Here is a 22,938-nt window from a genome sequence, read left to right on the forward strand (position 1 = left end):
ATCGCAGTTTATTTCTAATTTCACTTTTTGAATACGTATTTGGAAATATACCCCTTTATCCGACTTCATAAAGGAATTTTTTCATTTTACTTTAATAATAGAAAACCAGTTTTTATTGATTATTTAAGTTGAAAATCTTAAGGCTGAATATAAACATGAATAGTATTGTTTCCAGTAATATACTATATTCTGAATTAATACATTATTTTAGTTCAAAAACACTTATTTATTATTTTCATTATATATAAATTTACTTATGTGTGATATTTATAAAGTCACCAAACGTTTAATAAAATTGTTTATCCTAAAAAAATGTCCTTTATTATTTCTATTACATCAAATTTTGAAAGAAATTGTCAAAATACAAACTAGTTAATTAAAAAATTTGATAAACTTCTTTGATTATGTATTATGTATGTATATATTATGTATTCTTTTCTATAATTATAATTGGAAAAAGAACTATTCTATACCATTATTTTCCCTAACGATTTTTCTACACACGTGATGATCTAAGAAGCAATCTAGGGAGCTTTTAACTACTGTTTTGTTAATGCCCCTGATTTTAGGATCATGTGTGTAGACCGTTTTAAACAACTGGAAATGTGTACCAATTGGCATATAGAGTTATTGACTACCCATTAGGTGATTGAGTGCTCAAAGGCCTGGTAGGTACTGTAGGACAAACATTGACCCTTGATACAGCAGTTGTACTTACATAGATAATTAATTAATAAATTGATTCGGGAATTTCCCTAATTGAGGATTTCATGAATTGTACCAAATTATTAAATAATACCAACTTCACGACTTATTTCTCAGATGGGGTAGTCAACATTAGTATTTAAATCAAATCAAATTGAATCAAATATTTTTATTTCCAGAATACAGTATAATAATTGTTCACAATGTCTTAAACGCAACAGTTTCCATACCCACATTTCGCTAGATATATTAAATTTATACGTGAGAGTGGAAGGGTCTAACACCAACTTAGTCTTGTGAATAAAAATAAAAAAAAACCGTTAACAAATCAAAATCAGTATCTTCATCACAAGAGAATACGTCATTTTTAAATTGACATTATGTATTTGTGGTATTGGCTAGATACAAATTTATCACGATTGGGGTTTAAGTCTGCGTAGTAAACCACAAGGTTACGATTCTTCAATATTTACCACAGATAAGAGAATAATACTACATAGATATTCATTAATATATATATTCTAAAACTTTATTAACAAAGTTCCATAAAAAGAACAATTGATTGATAAATGTGTGAGTGATTCAACTACATTCATTTAATATCATATCATGATCTTTTATTAGATTCATGATGAAAACATCGAGGTATCATGATCAAAGGTCCAATTTAGACAATTGCTTATCTAGACTAGGCAGAGATAAATGTTTGAGAAGACGTTCAATTCTGTTTCACATACATGAATGGGAATTGCATGTTTATATATATATATATATACATTTACATATGTAGTAGGTATCTATGTAACATGTGGCAACATTGACGTGTGTAGCTAATATTGAAACTGTAATGAAATTAATTACTGACATTGCTGTTGATTCCAATTATAATTTAATTAAAATTGTAACGTTTATTTTAGATTCTATAACTTAAACGATATAATATAACTGTAACGATATAAACTTAAACGATACTTCCTTATGACCAAATCTACCGCTAAAATTTGAAATATATGAGTTTGTAAGTTATAATCACAATATTACAGTGATTAAAACTGTCTACATGATTGTTGGACAAATGTAGCAGTTATAAATATAAGTCTGTACTCTTTTTTTTACTAAAATTATTGTTAACGTAGCAAAGGTTATAATAATTTTAATATCTGGTCAACATTTAAACTTAAATAAAGAAATATAAATGAATAATGTTGAGTCCATTATTCATTTATTTTTCAGTAGCCATTTTTAGGATTTTTCTCAAGTCGGCTCTGGAATAGGGTGACGACGGAATGTTTCAAAATAGGTTCGGTGCGAGCTTTCTCCACGGACACAGATGCTCTAAATTGGTCTACGCTTTACGATCAAGAATATTACATTTTGGAAACGACTGACGTATTTGATATAAAAAATGTAGGCCCAAGGGCCGCTCTTTGTTATCTCAAGTTCAATTCAGTGGTTGAGACGAGAATAGTACATAATCAGACATGTATTATATTTCCCCAGTAGCTTAATCGTAGATTAATATAGTTTATGTTAGAGTTCTACGAAAATAAAAGAAATAGTAAACACAAATTATTAATATAATAAATGTAAATTAAGAGAAAAATCAATTACCTTAGAAAAATCGTTCATAATATATATATTTATATTACGAACGATTTTAATAATAACAAAAGCTCTATTAAAGTCTTTTTATTATCTAAATAAATGTCCATACAAATGTGATAATCTATATAAGTTCTTTTACACTATATATCCCATGAGACTGTGAAATAACCAAGCTCCATATAATCAAGATTACCTTTTGATGGACGGGAAATAGGTTAACAGAAGAATAAGATATTGATAAAGACATATATAGATAATATGTACAGACAGATATACCTAGACAATTATATATGTTTGTTTTTATTGTAATCAGAAAAACAGAATAATAATATAATGTTGGGGCTTATTGAAAAATTTAGTAATTTAGTTAAAGTTATTATGCACACAAACACCCTATTCGAACTAACCTGCTTGTTAAGACAGAGTACGGTTTATTTGTACGTAATGATATTAAATAATAATGTTTACATATTATATTATATGCGTAAAATTTGCGGGGGTTTCAAATATTATAATGCCGCACACGTAGTATTTTCAATTCGGCTAGGAGTTGGATTTGTTCAAAGCAATTTAATTTTGTTAACATGAATACAGTTACTCAAATAGATTACGAAAACCGCGCACGAATATTTTATTAATTTTACATATTTGCAAGTAGCAAATCTTAAATGAAAAAATGCTTATTCTAGTTTACTCTATTTATTTGGGATCACAATATGTTACCTACATATTGCGTACCTACTATTTTACAAATCAGGTACTCTGAACGACATTATTTCAATCCTTAAGGAATTGTTAGTAATCATTTGACGTCTCTGAGTGCGGCAGTTGGCCAATTATAGTAATCCATGGTATAATTAAAAATACATTGCATTGAAAATAAAAAAATATAGTACTAGCGTTAGTAGGTATTACTTAATTTCGATATACCATTACTTTTATAATATTTTCTTTATTATACGGTCTCAATTGAGATTACACAGTATGTTATAAACATTCTTTAAGTCTGACAACTGTATCGTTTCGACTTGTGTCTTATAGTTTAATAGGTATTATATCTTTTAAATCATAGATTATTTGATTACAGATGTTGATTTTAATTTTTCAATAAATACTTTTTACCGAGATTTTAAAAAAACGCACCTCAGTCCCACCTATTTAAACCGCTAAAGGGCGAGCAGATAAATTAATAAATACAAAACTATGTTTTAGAGTATTGTTATTTAAATTACATTTTTAACAAGTAGAAGTTAATCTTCTACGCTAGTTAGTTATGATTTAGGATTATTTTAGGCTGCGTAACATATTTTCTGTTTTTACAGCGGTAGTTATTATGAATCCTACATATTTAAGGATAAAATCTAAAATTCTAAGTGATTCACAATGTTTTCCAAGGTAAGTGATCGATCGCTACGGCCGCCCGGCTTCGTCGTCTGTCTGCCTGTCCGTCCATTAGTTAGATAGCTTTTCCATCAAGATTAACTTATCTGTTAGCTGACAGCGTCCCCTATTCTGTTCGTCATACTACGTCTAGTTATATATAGACAATCTTTATCACATTAGACATAAAGGTCAAAATCTATATGTATTCTAGAGTATTTGTGGGTGCTTCACATGTTGTGTATCTATTGATCGAATCGAGTCATTAACTGTCCACAACGCACGTGGTTGAGTTTACTTAGAATACTCATAATTAGCCGAGTTTATTAGAAATGTTATTCTCAATTTGACTAATTTTCTGTATATAATATTACTATTTGTTAACTGATCATGATTATTATTTTCTTAATCTAAAGGATTTAAGCCTGCCTTGGATCCAAATGATTTTTTAAGAAATGTGGTGGTACTTTTTTGTAGTTTTTTGGATCATTATTACTTGTTTCAGATATCTAGTCATTTCTGAATCTAACAAACAAATTTAGATATTATTATAATAAAATTATTATACGCACCTTACATACCTTCTTATAGTAAATAATAATTATTTTTATGGTCAATATCGGGAAAATATAGAATAAGCAGGTCAATTATTTTTAATGAAATATTTGTACATAATATTTGAGCATATTAGTTAATTTAATTTTATAACTACTCGTGAACGCTATGTAAAGTTATATTAGCCACCTATGCAGTTCTTTTTCAAATTGAAATTATGTTATAATCGCCATAGTATAAGATGCTTTGAGCTGCTTACGGACGTAATAAAATAAAGGTGAGTAACATCATTTTGTGTGAATGTCTTACACTAATTGGAATAATGTTTTATTTCTTTATGTAATTGGAATGAAAAATAACCATGCGGCTCATCTATATGCTTACACGAATAAGTATTATACTCATCACATTGTATTTGACGCTCGTCGTACTATTCAAGCGATGCTGTTTCTAAGGATTAAGGTGACCATCCGCCGTACTCTCTAATTGTCATACCTTATCCTTCAAACTAAAATAGAGCTTACAAAGTAAACTGGTTGATAGGTGAAATGGAGGTATCCAATACAAAGTCTAATACATTGAGTTTTGACACAGACACCGATTCAAATCTGACTAGTGGTGACGAAATGAAATCATTAAAGTTAAAGAGGTCATCAACGTGAGTTTCACTGTTTAATACTGAATTTATGTTTTTAAAAGTGTGACTATCTAGTCACGCTTTTAAAAACATAATACAATATAATATTAATATTAATTTTTAAAACTTCAAAAATATTATTGAAGATTCTTTATATGTGGCATGCAGAAAGATATTACAGAAAACAAAACATTACACTATTATACTTTCTTTTGTTGTTTAATCGAAGTTTCCTGCAAAAATATAAAACTTATGAGAACTGTTTATAGAAATCGGCGACAGCTGACTTTGATCATTTCTCTACACTCTATTTGTAATACAAACAAATATTACTTCTATTGTATTTACGTTACTGATATATTATCATGTATAATAATATTTAATATAGGTATAATAATATCATTGCACATTATAATCAAAAAACATGAATTTGCTTATTCGATTTTATTATTACAAAAAATATACCTTCCCTATCGTTACCTTAAATGGATGAACGCAATTGACATACTCACATATTGTTAGATATACATATTTGTATTAGACGTGGCAGGAAGCGAACCGAACGCCACCGTCTCTCAAATTATTTTTTAATTATTTCCGGTGTTTACTTCTTTTATTGTTATTAAATCTAAACCAACAAAATGACCAAAAAGAAAATTAAACTCACCTAAAAAACGTCATTTTTAATACCAACCTAGTCACAACAATTATCATTTATAACATGGAACGAAATGAGGTAAAAATATCAAAAAATAGATTCGTTTGGTATGAAGGATTTGGCTTTTTTTTTATCAAAGGTGTTCCGTTATCATTGTTAATAATCGACGTTGGCGATACCCTTCGTGATAATATAAGTATTGATGCCTGCTCACTGGTGTTATATTCAGATTGTTACGTGTTGTTAGCGAGTGTTTGTGATTTCAGTGTTACAAAAATGACTGACAGTAAGTATGTCTATTAAGTGTTCTATATCAGATTGGATTAATCTATTATTATATATTTTTTTTAATTTCTCCCAAAGATTCTTATGCCAGTAACTGCATTGCATTGTACTCCCATCATGAAATGAAAACTTTAAAATGATAATTTGAATTAAAATGATAATGCCATTGTAAGTAGTGTAAAGGTTACATAAGGTGTGAAGACTGTGTGTACTTTCTTAATTTATTTTTTTAAATGGGAACACATGACTCTGTAAATAAAAACAGCATTGGTACCATAGAAGTGGTAAATTTCAGAGGGTAAATGTTTACTAAAATCATGAAGCATACTATTAATGCCATGGAACTGGTATAAGGTAATTGTTATTCAGTGCTATATTATATTGAGTAATTTGATAAGATTCGTCTATGAGAAATTCCAATAGATATGAATAAGATACTCATCTCAACACAAATACCTAAAAACGACTCTACAATTATATTACATTAAGGAAAATAGGTTTAAACAATGACTGATAATTATTTTTATTCCATTATTTGATAGTACACAATATCATTTAATTATCAGATAATCGTCTGTAAGTGAATATTATGTGATCAAAATTTAATTAAATTTACAATTAAATTTAACACCGCACATGACACCAATGCAAGATAAGAAGGTCTATTTAAATCGAGGGTTAAATGTAAGCGTTGCAGTTTAGCATGCAACAGTTTAGCTAATTATTTTTCTTGTGTTTGTATTAATAAATTAAATATAATAATATGAATGAATGAATGAAAAACACTTTATTGTTCCTCTCACAGAAAGATATAACTATTACATAAATTAATATGTACATCAAATATAAAAAGATAAACAATATAATCATAATATAGAGGTAACAATATGTTTAACATCATGATAGTGTATGTATGTTAGTCATTGATAGAATTCGCAGTTGTACTGGAAAGGGAAGATTTAGATTCATTTGTTTTCATGAGTACACTCGTTCGCAGCATAGGCGAACAATTAGTTTTAAATCAAACCATGCCACAAAAATAGGAAAATAATAGCTATTTGGTTTTACCCACTATATGAATTCCCCCTTTCCCCCCACCTACACACATATAATGCGATAATATAATTATTATCAAGATCTAAGCATGTATTTTGCTTACGTGCCTGATAAACATACCAATGTTAATATGATTTGATTTACATACATGAACATAAAACAAATCGTAGGCTGTTTGCGCTTATCACATGATTATTAATTAAAGGGAAATGTAATTTATGACTTATATTTTGAGTAGGAATAAAAAATATAAAAATGTCTGACGTAACTTGTACTATGTTACAGTTTGAAGAAAAAATAATGTCAATTAAAAAGACACTACTTATTTTATGTTACTGCGGACTAAAAACAGTTTTTTTTTATTTTTGTCTCTTTGATATTCGTTTTCGAATCTCAAAAATTTCTTAACTGTTTTGAATGCGGTTTCACTTCTAATGAGTGACATCGCATTCAAAACAGATGTTAGTTTTAGCTTAGCAAACATTTTTTACTTTTAGTATTAGTTTACTTCCAAACCAGCCACAAAATTAACGAAAGTTGTTCCGTGTCACGTGTTATTCTATGTATGTCCCATGTTATTCCATATATACGAAATCAAATAATATACCTAATAAATTATCATGTAGTATTTAAACATATAGATTGAAAATAATACTCGAAACATAATTTGGAATTTTTCAGCCAATAGACTATTTATTTGTACTTTTTTTTTTTGTTATTATATTAGTGATTAAGAATATTGTTGATAGGTTTTATTGGTGAGTGATTTTTTGTAACCAATTAATAAATTATTTTTCGGTATAACAGAAATCAATTTAGTTTTAAAGATGTCGTTTTTGGGACTTGAATTATCTGTTACAAATATCACCACATAATATTCACTCCTTTAAGTATGGACCCGAACCTATCCAATAAAGTCGGCATACAATTGTGTTTGTGTTTAGTTTCTGTTATTTCTCATTGCTTAATTTCACATTTCTTGTTACTTGTAGCTATCGCTAGCCATCTGATTGAGTGCTAAATTAGACCAGTATAGCACTGGCTTCCCTCGAGACGGCTGATCCCTTTTCTACTGTATACTGTACTAGCTAATCAGAAATGTATTTTTTATTCTAAATTTGTCTTTATATTCGTATTTCTCATATTGTACACTCTTGTTTATATTATAATATAACTTGACAGTCCTAAGATATATCTCCGTCTTCCAAGTCTTTTTCTGTATTTTCTTACCTTTATATGTACATATGAAATAAAACTACAACACTTTCAACTAGTACTTTATTATCGTATATAAGTAGCGCAGGTAATATGAATGGTGATGGTCCTTGGGCCTATTATAAATAGGAATATTTTGTGAGAACAACTTAATGTATAAATAATGTGTAAACTGGATTGATTTGAATGAAATTTATAACTTACATACATCTACGTATTTATGTCTAAATTGTCGTGAGCCATGGGATACAGCTTTATATTAAGGAAGGAAAAGTTGTTAATGTAAATTAATATATCTTTTCCAGGTACAGTTATATATGTCCAGAACTCTGGACAGCCTCCACCTCCGTATGCTCCTCAACCCGTAGCGCCCCCAGTTACAGTTGTAATGACGACAGCTGTAGGCCCAGAACCTGCAATCATGGCCTGTCCATCATGCCATCATCAGATCGCTACAAGAATTGAAAGGGCTCCTTCACCAAAAACTCATATTATTGCATGTATACTGTGTTTATTTATGTAAGTATTCTTTGAAATTATATCGTAAATTATATATAAATAAAATAAATTAATGTTAGTTATATATGTATATTATATTTATAATAAAAAATTGTTGCTCCCAATTTTTTGATCTTCAAGTTGTTAAATCTGTTGCTTTAGTAAAATCAATTAAAATTATTTATTTGAGCTATCTATCTGATCTTATAAAAATAAAGAGATATTTACATCTTGTATTTCTATATGTTTCACTATGTATACATATAAACTTGTTTTTATATGTATATACTATTCAGCATACGGTTTGCTATATGGTTAAAGCTTTAAACTGCAACCTTTAGACGCACATAATACCAAGGATGTTATTTGTGTTGTTAATCTAGAATAAATATTTTGACGTGCTCACATTACAGTCTTTAGGGAAAACCTCTGTGATGAACTCATTCGAGAATTCCCAGAAGTAGCTTATTTACATAATAAATTATGATAATATTACATAGTTATATATTCAGTAGGTAACATATTACTGAAACACAAAAAACATTTATTAATATTGAACACTAGCTATTACTGGCGACTTCATTTGTACTCTCTTTCCAGATATTTTTTTGAAATATATTCATTTTTGTGTTATTTATCTTTATGTCGAGTTTCATTAACATTCGTCCGATATTTAGTCCCGAAAATTCAATAAACAGACATACATTCATTTTTAATAATAATATTTGATTAGTAAGGATTTTAGCTATTTATACAAATACATATGTATTTATATATTTTTTTTTAACACCATGTTAAATATTAATTTCAGATGCTGGCCTTGCGTGTGTGCACCGTACTGCATGGATTCATGTAACAACGCCAATCATTATTGTCCTAACTGCAACGCATACATAGGCAGTTATAATTTCTAAGTTCATTCTCCGTAGAATATATATATTTATATATTCTCAACAATAACATAGTACAACAGAAACAACAAGGCGCCGTTTAAGTCAGCCGGGGCATGAACCAATTTGAGTACCATAATCCGCATTAGCACCCTGCTTTTAACTTCCGCTAGCTTCATCAGTAATTATGATAAAACACATACAAGATTAGTCATATAGTCTTAATAACCTACCCTACCTACTCTAGGTTCCCAATAATAAATTGAGAGAAAAGCTCTAAGAAGTTAAGTGCAAAAATTGTAAAAAACAGGATCTATTTAGTATGAAACGTTCAAAATAATATACATATTAAAATATAGAAATAAATCTGACCATTATTATTACATAAAAAAAAGGGTAAACAAAACTTTAATAACTACATTTTGCTTACTTTGTTGGGAACAAGTTGTTCCTTTTTCTGCTCATCTTCATCTGTTAGCGTTCAAACTCAGTGCCGTGATATCGCAAATCTAATACATAATCATTTATTCATGTAGAATATAATAGCCGCATCTGAACATCAAATTTTTTGTATTATAATTTTTTCCCTACTATTACGGGTTTAAAACCAAAGTATCAGTCGAAGCTTCGCTTTTACTTGCCAGTGTTTCATTGGGTTTCCTAAAAATGTAATTAAGAGTTGTGCCAAGTACTACAATTCTATAATATTGTTAATCTTCTGTACTATAATATAGGCACTAATAACGTATGTCATATACATAATAGGCCATGGAATATTATTATAATTTTATTAATACTGCAGGCGATAAAGTAAAACAAAATTGAATAATGACTTCATTAAATATTAATACACACAATAAATCTCCTCCGATATAACATATAATACATTTTAATATCTTGTTTGTTTTTATACAATAAGACGATTACAGTACAAATTGCAAGATTTACAAACACTTATTAAAACATAGATGAATTTGTAAGTATAAAAGTAATTTACTAGCATTATACATAGACAATTTCTTGTATTTATAATATTAGGTCGTCATTTATACCTGTAGTTACTTGTGTGTGTATTTTATTTCAGAATGTATTTAATAAAGAATTTAGTAAAATTATTATCAATTTATGTATATATATTTTTAGTAGAATACAAATTTATTTATTATTTAATGTACATTTTTTTGTAAATAACCTAATATTATGTCCAAGTGAAAAGACTAATATACAATTAGGAAATTTATTAATGTGTAATGAACGTGTTGATGGTTATAGTAATACAATAAACTTAATAACATTTGATATATTTGTAATGCTTTCGTTTTTTTTCTTCTCTCCCTTTATTATCGGTCAATCTATCACCAGAAGGTATCATTTACTGATGAGAATCATCAGTAAAAGATTTTGTTAATAATCCGTCTATGGTATTTCACTATTGTACACTTTATATAAACGGGAAGTAATTATTGAAGAACTTCGGATAGCTCATAGCCCGATTTAGCTGTTCGTATTAATTGTTTATATCTACCGCCATCTTGTTAATCATGACCAGGTCACCACTAGAAACTAATTTCAATCTAATTATATTGGAATATTCTAGAATTATACACCAGCTATGTATTAATATAGAATAAACTATATTATGTAGTAATATATATTGTATATATTTTATCAAATAAAGTGTAATATTGCGGTCCTTTACTTAATGGATTTATATTATCAACACCAGGCTTCCAAGCTATATCCGAGTTCTATTCATTGCCTGATGATGCCTCATTCAGAGGCGAAACACGTGTCGCCATATGGGCGGATAGATCAAACATATATAGATTAAACAACGGTCAGAATTTGATTACTGATATAATTATGTACTAATAATAATATCTCAGGACAATCCACATAGTGCCATTTAGTCCCCAGCTAAGCAGAGCTAGTATTATGGGTAGAGAACTGATATAAATACTTAGTTACATACATATTTTATATATATATATATTTTTGTAAATACATACATATTTTACATAGAAAACGCTCAGATTCAAAACATCTTACTTCTAAATACAAATGTTTGTGCCGTCCAAGGAGTCGATCTCGCGACCAATGCGCGTCCGCGGAAGGAAGGTGATGTGCTAAACCGTAGACCACCGAGGCCGTAACAACAATGGTAACTGACGAAGATAGATTGTTTAAAATAGAATACAGTCCATTATTAATTAATAGTTATATGAATAAACGGGTAATTTTATCAGTACAGACTGTAGCACTATATAAATATATATTTTTTTTTAACTACAAAATGAGTAGGCTTCTTATGAGAAATAAAACACGTCTATTTTCGAAACCCTGTTGATTACGGAATATGCAAGGCAAACCAGCGCAATGAAATTGACAGTCGGATAAGATTAGGATGACTAGCCTAGGATGGTTTTTTGCAAAAGTTGTAAGCACTCTTAAATGTAGGAAAACAAATAAGTGGCCCAAAAGGCATGATACTACTAAGAGGGTGGCGATGTTGAAATAGTAATGGACAGAGTAGTGTAGCCTTTAAGTCATATTCGTGATGTGAGGACGTATTGGAGACCTAAAGGATGCAATAGACTGCAAATATAGAAAGAATACAGATGAGGTGGCAAGATGATACAATTTATTTTGGCTAGATACCAATTACCCAAAATAAAATGTAGAGGATTGCACGAGTTCTACACCAAAAAATTGGTTGAATAATGCATAAGAAGAAGATGCTGTTAGACGCAGTTTCACACCGAACGGTAGGGGATGAGTGCAGATGGCATTCGAACCCGCGGAAGGACTTATGGACTATCGGCTAAAGGACAACTGCCTGACGGTTACAATGATTCCATTAAGGATGACTTATTTATGGTTTGAAAAAACTATCTAACTATTTATCACACGGGCTCGGACTAGTTTAGATACTAGTAGTAAATTATCTGGAATGTACCCTGCGTATTTAATAAGAATATAATAGTTTATGAGAATGCCTGTTTTATAAAATTGGCAATAAAAATGATTATTGTACTCATTGATAGTTGATAATTTAATTATTCGTTTAGCTTCACAATGTACCTATGCATCAGCTTTGTAATTGTTATCAGAGGTATTATTTATTCTTATCTGGTCAATGATAAAAACAGATAAAACACACAAAACAGAATGGCTCATAAATATATTACAGCAGTAATCCATTAGAATATAGTTCGACTGGAATTGTAGTAACAAGTACATTTATATTAGTGCGAAAATGAATCCGGAAACAGGTTTGTTGATTTTTGAATAATGTAATAACCTTTTTAACATTCTGTTAATGGTTAAGTATTAATATCGAATTGAAATTAATCATGAAAACAAATCTGTAAGTTACTTAGTAATATTATAAAACATAGAATATGTTTTCATTAATATGTGGGTCTATAAACGGCTGAAATGTATAATATCTTTGTAAATAGTATACTAAATATATGAGTAATTATATAGTGTATATAATAGGTAATCACAAAAAAATGTATATTCAGTAATGATAAAAATTTGCTTTGTTCAAATCTATAAATGAACATACCCATTTAGTAGTTAGGTTGTTATTTTTATTTTGGAACGGTTTGTAATTTTAGAACATTAAATTGGAAACTATTATGTATTCTTTTATTAATTAATCTGGCCTCATATTATTAGGTTCAGCCGTACGATTGTTGTACGAATCTGATCCGATTCGTGCATTGGCGAGTGCTAAATGGACCAAATACACAAGTCACATAGAACAATATTCCGACTGTTTGCATAAACTAATGATGTGTGGAAGGCTTGATAGTTATCACAGGCTGCCACAAGATGCCATAATGTCCTCCTGTCATATCATGTATAAATGCGACGATCACCACTTACCATCACATTGGTCGTTGGCTTATTTGCTTTCAAGTTACATAAAAAACTTGTAGGTCATTTCAACTTAATTAAAAATTATATATGAAGTTTAGCAAATAATTGATATTTCAGCCAAAGGAGGAGAAGTGCATTTCCAAGATGTACCTATGACTGCACCACCTGCATACCCTGGGCCACCTGTTGGAGTACAGCCAATAGCAACCCAGCCTGTTGCAGTCACGGTGGTTCGTCAGGTACCGATGGTGCAAGCTGCGGTACCAGTTACTTCCGTGGCGGTTCCAGTGATTGTTAGTCAACCAATGGGCAACCAACCCTCAAGAATAGTCTGTAGAACATGTAATCAAGAAATGACTACCAGAGTTGAAACAAACCCTACGTTAAAGACTCATTTGTTTGCGCTTCTTCTGTGCGGTTTGGGGTAATTTTTTTGTGTAATTTATATTGTGCACTCAATATTTAACCTAGAATTTGCTATATTATGACAGTTAGATGAAGATCTGAAGACCAATGGCTTAAGTTTTATAAATTACTAGCTGTAGTAAGCTGCTAGTGACCTTGATCAAATTAAGGAAAAATATTTTAACTCAAACATCAGTTCAAGTTCAAGTTTCATCCCCATTCAGCCTAAAAGCTTCAAACTTCTAGTTTTGACAATGACGATACCACCATACAACCTTTCATCTCCCCTTCAACCATTTTCTTAATTAAATATTTTTTAATGTGAAATGTGCTTTCTCAGGGTCTAGACGATCTGTGTCGATTTCAAATCGGTTTAGTAGTTTTGACAAGAAAACGCGACAAACAGACGGAGTTACTTTCGCTAGTATAATATTAGTAAGGAATAAAATAGAATAGAAAATCATTTATACAAATAAACTTCATGTAAGCACTTTTGAAGAATAAAATATAGTACAGCGACTGTTAACTAAGACACGATTATGAGTGGCGTTTTCGACTATCGATATCACGGTAACGTAATACTTGTCACTCCCACGTTTCGCTGGGTATATTTGAATGCTCATGTCATGCCAAAGGCAAACAGCCTGCTTTATAAGCTGCGCCGTACAGTGTGTTTAGGCTCACTGCCTAAACACATTACAAAAAGATACGGGATAAGAAGAGTATGAAATGAAACGAAAATGAAAACTGTTTATTTCTTTAAAAAACAATTCGGTTACAATAACATTTAGGATAATAGTTGGGATGACCTAGTGAGTGTAGAAATGCCTGTGTCAGGTACATCCCGCTCTTCCATATACATTGTCATATGTGTTTGTTTTTTTAGTTAGTTCGTACCTTAGTTCTCTGAAATAACAACATAAGTGGTAATCACGGGCGTTGCATGATAACCTGATATCCGTAATGCTGTTCATATATATTGGTGACGGTTATTACTTTCTGTCAAGTGGTCTGACAAGTATGTCATTCTTATTACCTACAATTTATAAATTTATCTCTTACGTTAGTTGTTGAGTTTATTTTGTATCTACAGAATATTTATTACAATTACAGATGCTGGTGTTGCGTTTGCTTCCCATACTGCATGGATTCCTGCATGCAAACAAACCACTACTGCACAACATGTGGTGCTTATATTGGATCTTATAACCAAAATTAAATTACCATAGACTGTTAATTTTGTTTTTGGTGTCATAGACAACAAATAAAAATTTAAAGCTGAGACTGCGATCTGAGAGTTTTTATCGAAGTACAATATTCACACGGTCTTGTTAATTGATTCGACATTAAGAATTGCAATATCTATAATGTATTATTAATAATATTTAAAAAAATATGTGAACTTATTATATTTATATTATTATATATACAATATTATAAATAATTATAGCAAAGTTCTATTCTTTTATTATTATTTATTATTTGCATTTTGTGTTATAACTTTACCATAGGTACCTGATTTTATTTAAAATTATGTTTATATATCTTAAAATAAATATTATTGAAATAAATTTGTCTTTAAATACTTTTAATTTAAATATGATTGAAAAAAATTACATACCTACTGTCAGTGCTGTTAATAAATTCCGCGTTTGAATAATTTTTATGATTAAAAGAGTCGCCAATAAATTTATAAGAAATGTTCTTTGCATGTAAGTAATAAACCATATTTTTTCAATCCATACAAATATTTTAAGAGTGTCAAGTGAGCTGAATGAATAAAATATGAGCTAAAACTATTCTAAACAGTAGACCAATATGGTCCACTATCATCAATGGTGTCAACATAAAAGTAAGTATATTTAAGTATAATTAAACATGATGTCTGCATTATTTCTGCTCCAAATAAATGGACGAATGAATTGACATATATATATTATTCATTTACAAAGGCCGCTTATTATGTTTTTGTACCAACCTGAAAAAAATTCAAAATCTGAAATTGAGAATATTAAACACAAACAAATATATATGACTCATAATACTATATCATAAATAATAAATATAGGTAGAATGAATCATTTCGTTATCAACTGAATTTATTCAGCAACTAATACTTTGTAATATTTGCGTCATCAATATCCATTATCTTGGTTTCTCTACAAAATTCTAACAGGAAACGGTAAATAGCTCTTAATAATTATCTGTCATAGAGATGAAATTTTTTATTGCGTATACTTTGGTTAGAGTCTTTGAATTGCTGGCAATGTGGAAGAAGTATTAATTTGTAAGAATTAATTGATAATCCTAAATAGGAGTCGGTAAATTGCTCTTTATACTATCATTCATAGAATGTAGTAATAGTAATATGAAGAAGCAAAATAAATTACTATTTCGATTCATCAATAAATAAATATCTACTGTTAATTTTATTTGATAAGTATAGACATATTTATCATTAAAGTATGATTACATTCTAATTATACTTCAGTTGAAAATTAGATACTAATAAAATCTGATAAGATTGAAAGAAATATGTAGGCCAGGTTTAACGATGCCATACCGCTATATTTTTATTATATAATCACATAAATTATATGCCAAATAGATGTTTAGTAAATATTTGCCGGTAAATATTTCTGCGCAAGCGGTATGGCATTTCAGTTTTGCAGTTAAAAGGTTATTTATAAACCCTAAAAATCATAATACGATATCTAATTTTAATTTGAGATACATAAATTATAAATTTTGCTGATCTTCACATTTTTATTCAAATTATATCAGTTAAGTATAAAAATGACTTTATTTCTTTTCAATAAACCACATTATGGAACGAATGTTTAAATTTTATTGTACTTTAAGTATTTATTCTTAAAGGCGATTTTACCGGCAACACAAAACCTTTATCATCGAATTTGGACTTTATCATAAATAAATATGCGATAATACGGATAAAGCCGATCGGTTTCGATACAGTCGTTATTCTGCTCGCCCTGACTGTGAGTTAATGAAGTACTATAGTTGTGACCTTCATTGGAAAATTGTGTGCCAAAATGAGTGAAGACGGTAAGGTTTCTTATAATAATATAATTTATAGAAAAGTTTAATAAATAAACTGATTTCAACTCTAATAATTGTAGTAGAACTGTTACAAATACCTTTTGAAATCGTATGAAAAATCACGCAAATTGTCTGTCTGAAAGGCCAAAACATGTTCATAGGATACCTTATTCCTAAGGAATGACAAGGTATTAGGAGTACAATAGGAGCGTCACACCCAATTTCCGTACTGCTACCCTATGTATACATGTAGGCATCTATTGTTACTCGTCTATACCTATACACATGATATTACTGCTTGATGCAAGGGGACACTCATTTGTTTTTATTGGAACCTTTCTATTTTAAATAAACAAGTACATAAAAATATAATCTGCACGTTTTTGACCCAATATTATTAATCTATTGGATTATTAACGTATATACATATTTATTTTGATACTACTTAATTCTTCGAGAGGTGCGTTATTTTATAAATATAAATGCTAAGAATTAAGGGTCGCAAAGGCATGAATTTTGTCCTTAGGAATCGTAATGCTTTAAGGTTCCACAGATGTCACATTATCGTATAACGTCCATGGTCTTGTTTTTGTTAATACATATGTGAGAGTTACCATTTTCCATCACATAAACTGACAGCTTTTTGCTAACACAATATAATAAAATGAGGCCTAATAACTAAACCTGAGATGAATATTTTTAACATGATTTATTAAGTAATGAGTCAGTCATGCTGTCTCTCAGTCTATACAGATTGACGATGACGTGGCCCACCACGACATCGTCAGTCTGGATATGGATCCTCAATCATATTTTAAGCAACCTATCCCAAATGGGTTTCTTAAAATATGATTAAGGACAGTATTGGCTGGCTCTAGCGTTATACTCATGATTGGGTGGCGCTTGGAATGTTCTGCTCTGATAACTATGACTGATTTATTTTGTTACTCAAGTAACTATTTATTTATTTATGTAAACTTTACCCTTTGGCAGTTTGTATTCACACAAAATTCTTGAAAATATAATTGAGTACAAAATTTATTTTAAAGAACAACATGCAAGTTGCATGCATGCAAAAAGATTGAGCCAAACTCAATCTTTTTGTGATGAGTATGCGTTCTGAATGAGTGGTAGATTAAAAATATTATGACTATTCAAAAGTGCTTATCATTAAATTTAGTTGAATAAAGATTATTTCTATTTCTAATGCAAACTTTTTTAAGTCTGCTATATGTTCCACTCTCCAACTCTTCTGTTCACTCTCCAACCAGTACTGGACCAGGATGGATGGATTACGTTGTCTCCGAAGTCAATCAAACAGTCGCCAATCTAAATATATATGTAGATGTAGATGTAGATGTTATGACGTAGGCATCCGCTAAGAATGGATTTTGATTTGATTTGAAACTTTGTCAATTTTAAATCGATCGGGCTGAGATTTTGCATGCATAAAGCTATTATGACGTAGGCATCCCCATAGAAAGGATTTTCATGAATTCCACCCTTAAGGGGATAAATTAACGCGAGCGAAGCTGCGGGCAAAAGCTAGTTATCAATAACAATCAAAAACATTATTATTGCAGCTAAAAACGTAACCGAAACTCAACCGATGACTGAGGGAATGGCAGATCGGCCGATCTCCAGTCCGCCTCCCTATCCGGGTCCACCTGTTGCTGTTGCTGGACCTTCGGTAACACAGGTCCACGTGATACCAGCGCCTGTTACTGTTACTAGTCCTCCTGCTGCTGCTGTGGTACTAATCGGTCAACAGATGGGACCGGAACCTGCTATAGCAGTCTGCAATACTTGTAACCAACAGATGGTCACCAGGACTGATCAGAGGCCAACAATGCGGACACACTTGACAGCATTACTGCTGTTGTTACTTGGGTAAGTTGTTTATAACTAGCTAATAGTGTTATTAACTATTACAGTATTACAAACTATCAAATGGTGAAAGATGATACTTAACAAATATATGCATAATATATGTTGTACATTGATAATATAACTTAACCAACACAAAAAACCATAATAATAGATACAAATGTCTATACTGGAATCGATGAATATCGGACCCATGATCATCGGTGCTAAACCGCTAGGTCACTGATTTACTTTAATGTCCCTTCTGTCAGATATAGAAGTCAAGGGTTTTGTTTATGTATGATAATGGAATGGTGCTTCAGCCTGAGCTTACGGGACACAAGTAGAGGATGATAAGATGAGCATGAGATTAGGTTAGTTAATCCATCATGGTAAATTCATTCCTTAGCAATGTATCACTTAGTGTGTACTTGTTAGGGATGGAGTCAACACTCCACATTATATCCGTCATTTCTCCCAGCCAAAGGCATTGTTTTCAATGGATTATCCATTGAAAAAATGGAATGGTGCATCAGTCTGCAATAACGGTATAGGTTACCGCAAGCCTGAGTAGGTCAGTTAATCCATTAAGACAAATTCAGCAGCAATTTATCATGATGGTTACCAGGGGGAACTGCGAGGAGGTCAACCTGACATAGTACATTGCTAGCAATGTGGGAAAAAGTCCACATTACTAACAGTGCCCTTCTCTCCAGTCCGCAGCATTAACTGGCGACGTCATGGTGATACTAACCTAAACATGGATAGAAATATAAATTAACACACAATTGTTTGATGTCAACAATTACACCAAATCGTTCCCAATAACTAATATAATTTCATTCTAAAAATATAATGTTTTTCTCTATTCCAGATGTTGGCCTTGCGTGTGTATCCCATACTGCATGAACTCATGTTTACACGTCGATCATTACTGCACGAGATGCGGTGCGTTTGTTGGTACTTACCGATATTGAAATAAAAAGTTAAGGGAAGAAAGTAACAACATGTATATATTATTTATGTATAAAAAATTCTATAGTATTTTCAAATTCGAAAATCAAAGAAAAACCGATCCTGATTCAGGTCATATAGCGTGTATAGCTAGTATTAGTAGCATAATACGTTCTTATCCAAGATTCGACTAATAATAATTTTACTAATATCTGTAATAGTCTCTTCACCAAGATAGCGTTAAAGCGGTATTGTTTTGCCCAAAGCGGAATAAATGGTCACTTTAATTGTATCATTGTACACTTTTAATAAAAATTTTAATCTGGTGGGCAAAAAAAAAAAAATTAAGGAAAGAATGTGCTATAAAAAAAGACAAAACGAAAGCACAATGTGTCATTATATATAAAGTTAGTGCTTGTTAGTAGTAAATATTATTCGTGTGAAAAAGTGCAGTGACTAGTTCAGAGAAATGATTATCTATATTATATGTCAATTTAGATATACTGAAGGTTATAAAATAAACTGAAATAAAATATATAGGTATCTATGAAACTTGAAAAATCGACTTTAGTACTTGTATTTTAACTTTAAATTCTATTACTCAAATATTTTGTTATTTTAGTTTATCAGTTGATATGTTTCCGATTAAGTGTGTGAATGACCAAATACTTTATTGAAGTATGACTGAATGGTATGGTTCAATATATAATAAAAAATCTAAAATTTCACGAAACTGTACTATTAAGCTTTCTTTGTAGCCACTTTATACGATGTCTAAAATAGTTCTAATGGTAACTATAGATAGAGAACAGAGACAAATATATCTCCAATGTGGAAAGACGAAAACAACTGGTACATAAATATGAAGACGATGAAATTTGGGAAAAGATAATATTTATAAACGGTGTACTGTTGGGTGTTATCAATGCTAAATAATATAATTTTTGTTTATTACGGCTGTTTACCGGTAGAGGATACAATCAGACATTACTTTTGGCCAGTATACAATTTTCTCTTTGTATATTTTATTTATTTAGAAAGATAAAGGCGAGGGACATAACATCTTAGTCTTTGGAATAGCAACGCAGCACGGTATCACGGTATAAGAGTGGTATCACGGGTGTCATATGTTAATCTAATGCTCGTAGTGCTATCCATGTATCTATATATTACCGATTACGATCGAGTGGCAATAAGTTAGTATGCCATTCACATTACTTAAAAATACCTATGTTATCCTACTGCTGTGCAAATCTCTCCTATATTTATTGCATTTTTCTCGATTTTGCGTCACCTCGAATTAGACCTTGTCATATGAGTTTGGGTTATCGCATAGTTGCACATCTAGAGGCACCCACAAGACGGAGATTTTTGCCCAGTTATAGGATACTCTTGCGGCTGTTGATGCTATAAGCCTAAAATAGATGCTAGACAATCTAATTAAATATTATTATCTAGACTAAGATTAACATAATGTAATTGTATATGTTTATATCGTTTTTATTAAAATGAGTTTCTGGTAGATTTTACTCATAGAAATATGCAATAATATTTCTATGTGTAAAATCTACCATAGTACGAGTACTAATAATAGATGATAAGATGCATTATTTTCTATGTACTTACATTAGTGTCTCTAAATCTATGTAAATGAAATAAAAAACTGTGTTCAAAATTCTTGTAAATTCACAATTTACACCACTCAATCGATTAATATAATACGCAATTAATTGAAAGCAATAAATTTACTGCAAATATTTGATTTTATTTTATATCAAGGACTCAATTTCTTATTATTATCTAAATACCAGTAGGGTACTACTAACCTACCTAATACTACCAACAGTAATATATAACAGTACAATATTACTACTAATACTTTTGTAGAGAGAATAACAAGTTGATTTTAATTAAAAATAACAAAAAAAAACGTATTAAAATATGTAAATTACAGATATCCCTTATTACCCCTACATGTAGCGGTTTAATAATGCAAACAATTATTGGTAAACACTAATTATCTAGTAAATAAATGAGGTTAATAATATTTGTGAATACATCACTATCGGAAAACTGTGCAGAATGAATTCATCCTTTATGTCATATTAGCCAAGCGAAGGCGTGAGCAATATTCCACTATTAACTATTAAAAATTTTTTTTTCCCTTATAGTAGTTAAAAGTCGTCTACGTGGGTACTTCTATCTTACATATATCAGCCAGCCGCATGCTGCTTTTAGTAAGCTGCGTTTGGGTAGAAGTTATAGAGTGCGGAGGCAGAATACCTATGTCATTCTGAATGATAAGGCATAAGGCGTACTCTACTACTACTCATACTAATATATAGGTTACGGTTGCATTTACCGTCAAGTTGGACGACGTTTCGTTTGTCACATCAAAAAAGTCGTCCCGTCCCAATTAAAAAAAAAATTCTAAGATGCATTGAAAAAATTATTTTATAATTATAACAACTAATAATTGCTCAGTGATCAAAATTCGATCATAATCTATTTAACATTCAGTAAGACTATAGGCAAATTATATTAAAGACAAAAAAATATTAATTTATTCTCAATTTGACCACAAAGTTGTGTTAAATACATGGTAGTGTGTGGATTGTCTTTTATATTGATTTAATATTTTTTTATACATAATTAAAAAAAAAGAAAAAGAGTGCCGAATGCGAGTACATTCTGCACTCTTTCTCTATATAAACTGTAATTGTGCGAAATTTGATACTCATCTGTCCGCGCAATTATAATAACAATGGGTACAAATATTTACAAGTATGTTTTGCAGTGTTTAAATTTGGTTGTTATGAAGCTGGTAATGTCGATTATGAGTCAGTCAGTGAGGACCACAATATTAATACAGACTAGCATCTGGATTCTTGTAAGTCTATTTTGAACATTAAACTCTATTGGTTTCTATTTTTACACGCAGCCGAAGTTTTAAATTTATCGATTTTACGTTGTGATCAAACGTAAGTATAATATAATATAATATATAAATATGTATATACATACATATATACAATTGACTAGCTGACCTCGCAAACGTTGTTTTACCATATAAATTAACATCGCTATTTAAAAATAGGGGTTGGTAATAGAAGGGAAAAATTTAGAGTTGAATTGTATGAATACTTCATTGACACATAAAAAAAATTTTAGAAGTTAATGTTAATGAGAATCCTTATTACTTAAGGGTATGAAAAATAGATAGTAGCCGATTCTCAGACGTACTGAATATGCATACAAAATTTCATAAAAAATCGATTAAG

At 30.2% G+C, this 22,938-nt stretch overlaps 3 protein-coding genes across 3 annotated transcripts; all 3 read left to right on the plus strand.

Annotated features, from left to right (window-relative positions):
* Nucleotides 1-5,753: 5,753 nt before the first annotated feature.
* Nucleotides 5,754-10,235, plus strand: LOC131853417 (lipopolysaccharide-induced tumor necrosis factor-alpha factor homolog). The gene is made up of 3 exons (XM_059204300.1): nt 5,754-5,826; nt 8,402-8,615; nt 9,406-10,235. The coding sequence occupies exons 1-3, from the start codon at nt 5,817-5,819 to the stop codon at nt 9,506-9,508; spliced, it is 327 nt and encodes a 108-aa protein (XP_059060283.1). The 5' UTR covers nt 5,754-5,816; the 3' UTR covers nt 9,509-10,235.
* Nucleotides 10,236-12,683: 2,448 nt separating this feature from the next.
* LOC131853414 (lipopolysaccharide-induced tumor necrosis factor-alpha factor homolog) lies at nt 12,684-15,113 on the plus strand. The gene is made up of 3 exons (XM_059204296.1): nt 12,684-12,756; nt 13,490-13,796; nt 14,891-15,113. The coding sequence occupies exons 1-3, from the start codon at nt 12,741-12,743 to the stop codon at nt 14,994-14,996; spliced, it is 429 nt and encodes a 142-aa protein (XP_059060279.1). The 5' UTR covers nt 12,684-12,740; the 3' UTR covers nt 14,997-15,113.
* Nucleotides 15,114-16,768: 1,655 nt separating this feature from the next.
* On the plus strand, nt 16,769-19,990 carry LOC131853415 (lipopolysaccharide-induced tumor necrosis factor-alpha factor homolog). The gene is made up of 3 exons (XM_059204297.1): nt 16,769-16,843; nt 18,421-18,727; nt 19,578-19,990. Exons 1-3 carry the CDS (start codon nt 16,831-16,833, stop codon nt 19,678-19,680), a joined length of 423 nt encoding a protein of 140 aa, XP_059060280.1. The 5' UTR covers nt 16,769-16,830; the 3' UTR covers nt 19,681-19,990.
* The last annotated feature ends 2,948 nt before the right edge of the window (nt 19,991-22,938 follow it).

Source organism: Achroia grisella, unplaced genomic scaffold, assembly GCF_030625045.1.
Source record: "Achroia grisella isolate CSIRO2021 unplaced genomic scaffold, CSIRO_AGI_Agris_v1 utg900, whole genome shotgun sequence".
Lineage (NCBI taxonomy): Eukaryota > Metazoa > Arthropoda > Insecta > Lepidoptera > Pyralidae > Achroia > Achroia grisella.

Excerpts from the sequence above, each read along its gene's own strand:
- LOC131853417 (XM_059204300.1), top strand. Across the intron at positions 8,616-9,405 it reads TGTATACTGTGTTTATTTAT|ATGCTGGCCTTGCGTGTGTG; the intron begins GTAAGTATTCTT and ends TATTAATTTCAG.
- LOC131853415 (XM_059204297.1), top strand. Across the intron at positions 18,728-19,577 it reads TTACTGCTGTTGTTACTTGG|ATGTTGGCCTTGCGTGTGTA; the intron begins GTAAGTTGTTTA and ends TCTCTATTCCAG.
- LOC131853414 (XM_059204296.1), top strand. Across the intron at positions 13,797-14,890 it reads CTTCTTCTGTGCGGTTTGGG|ATGCTGGTGTTGCGTTTGCT; the intron begins GTAATTTTTTTG and ends TTACAATTACAG.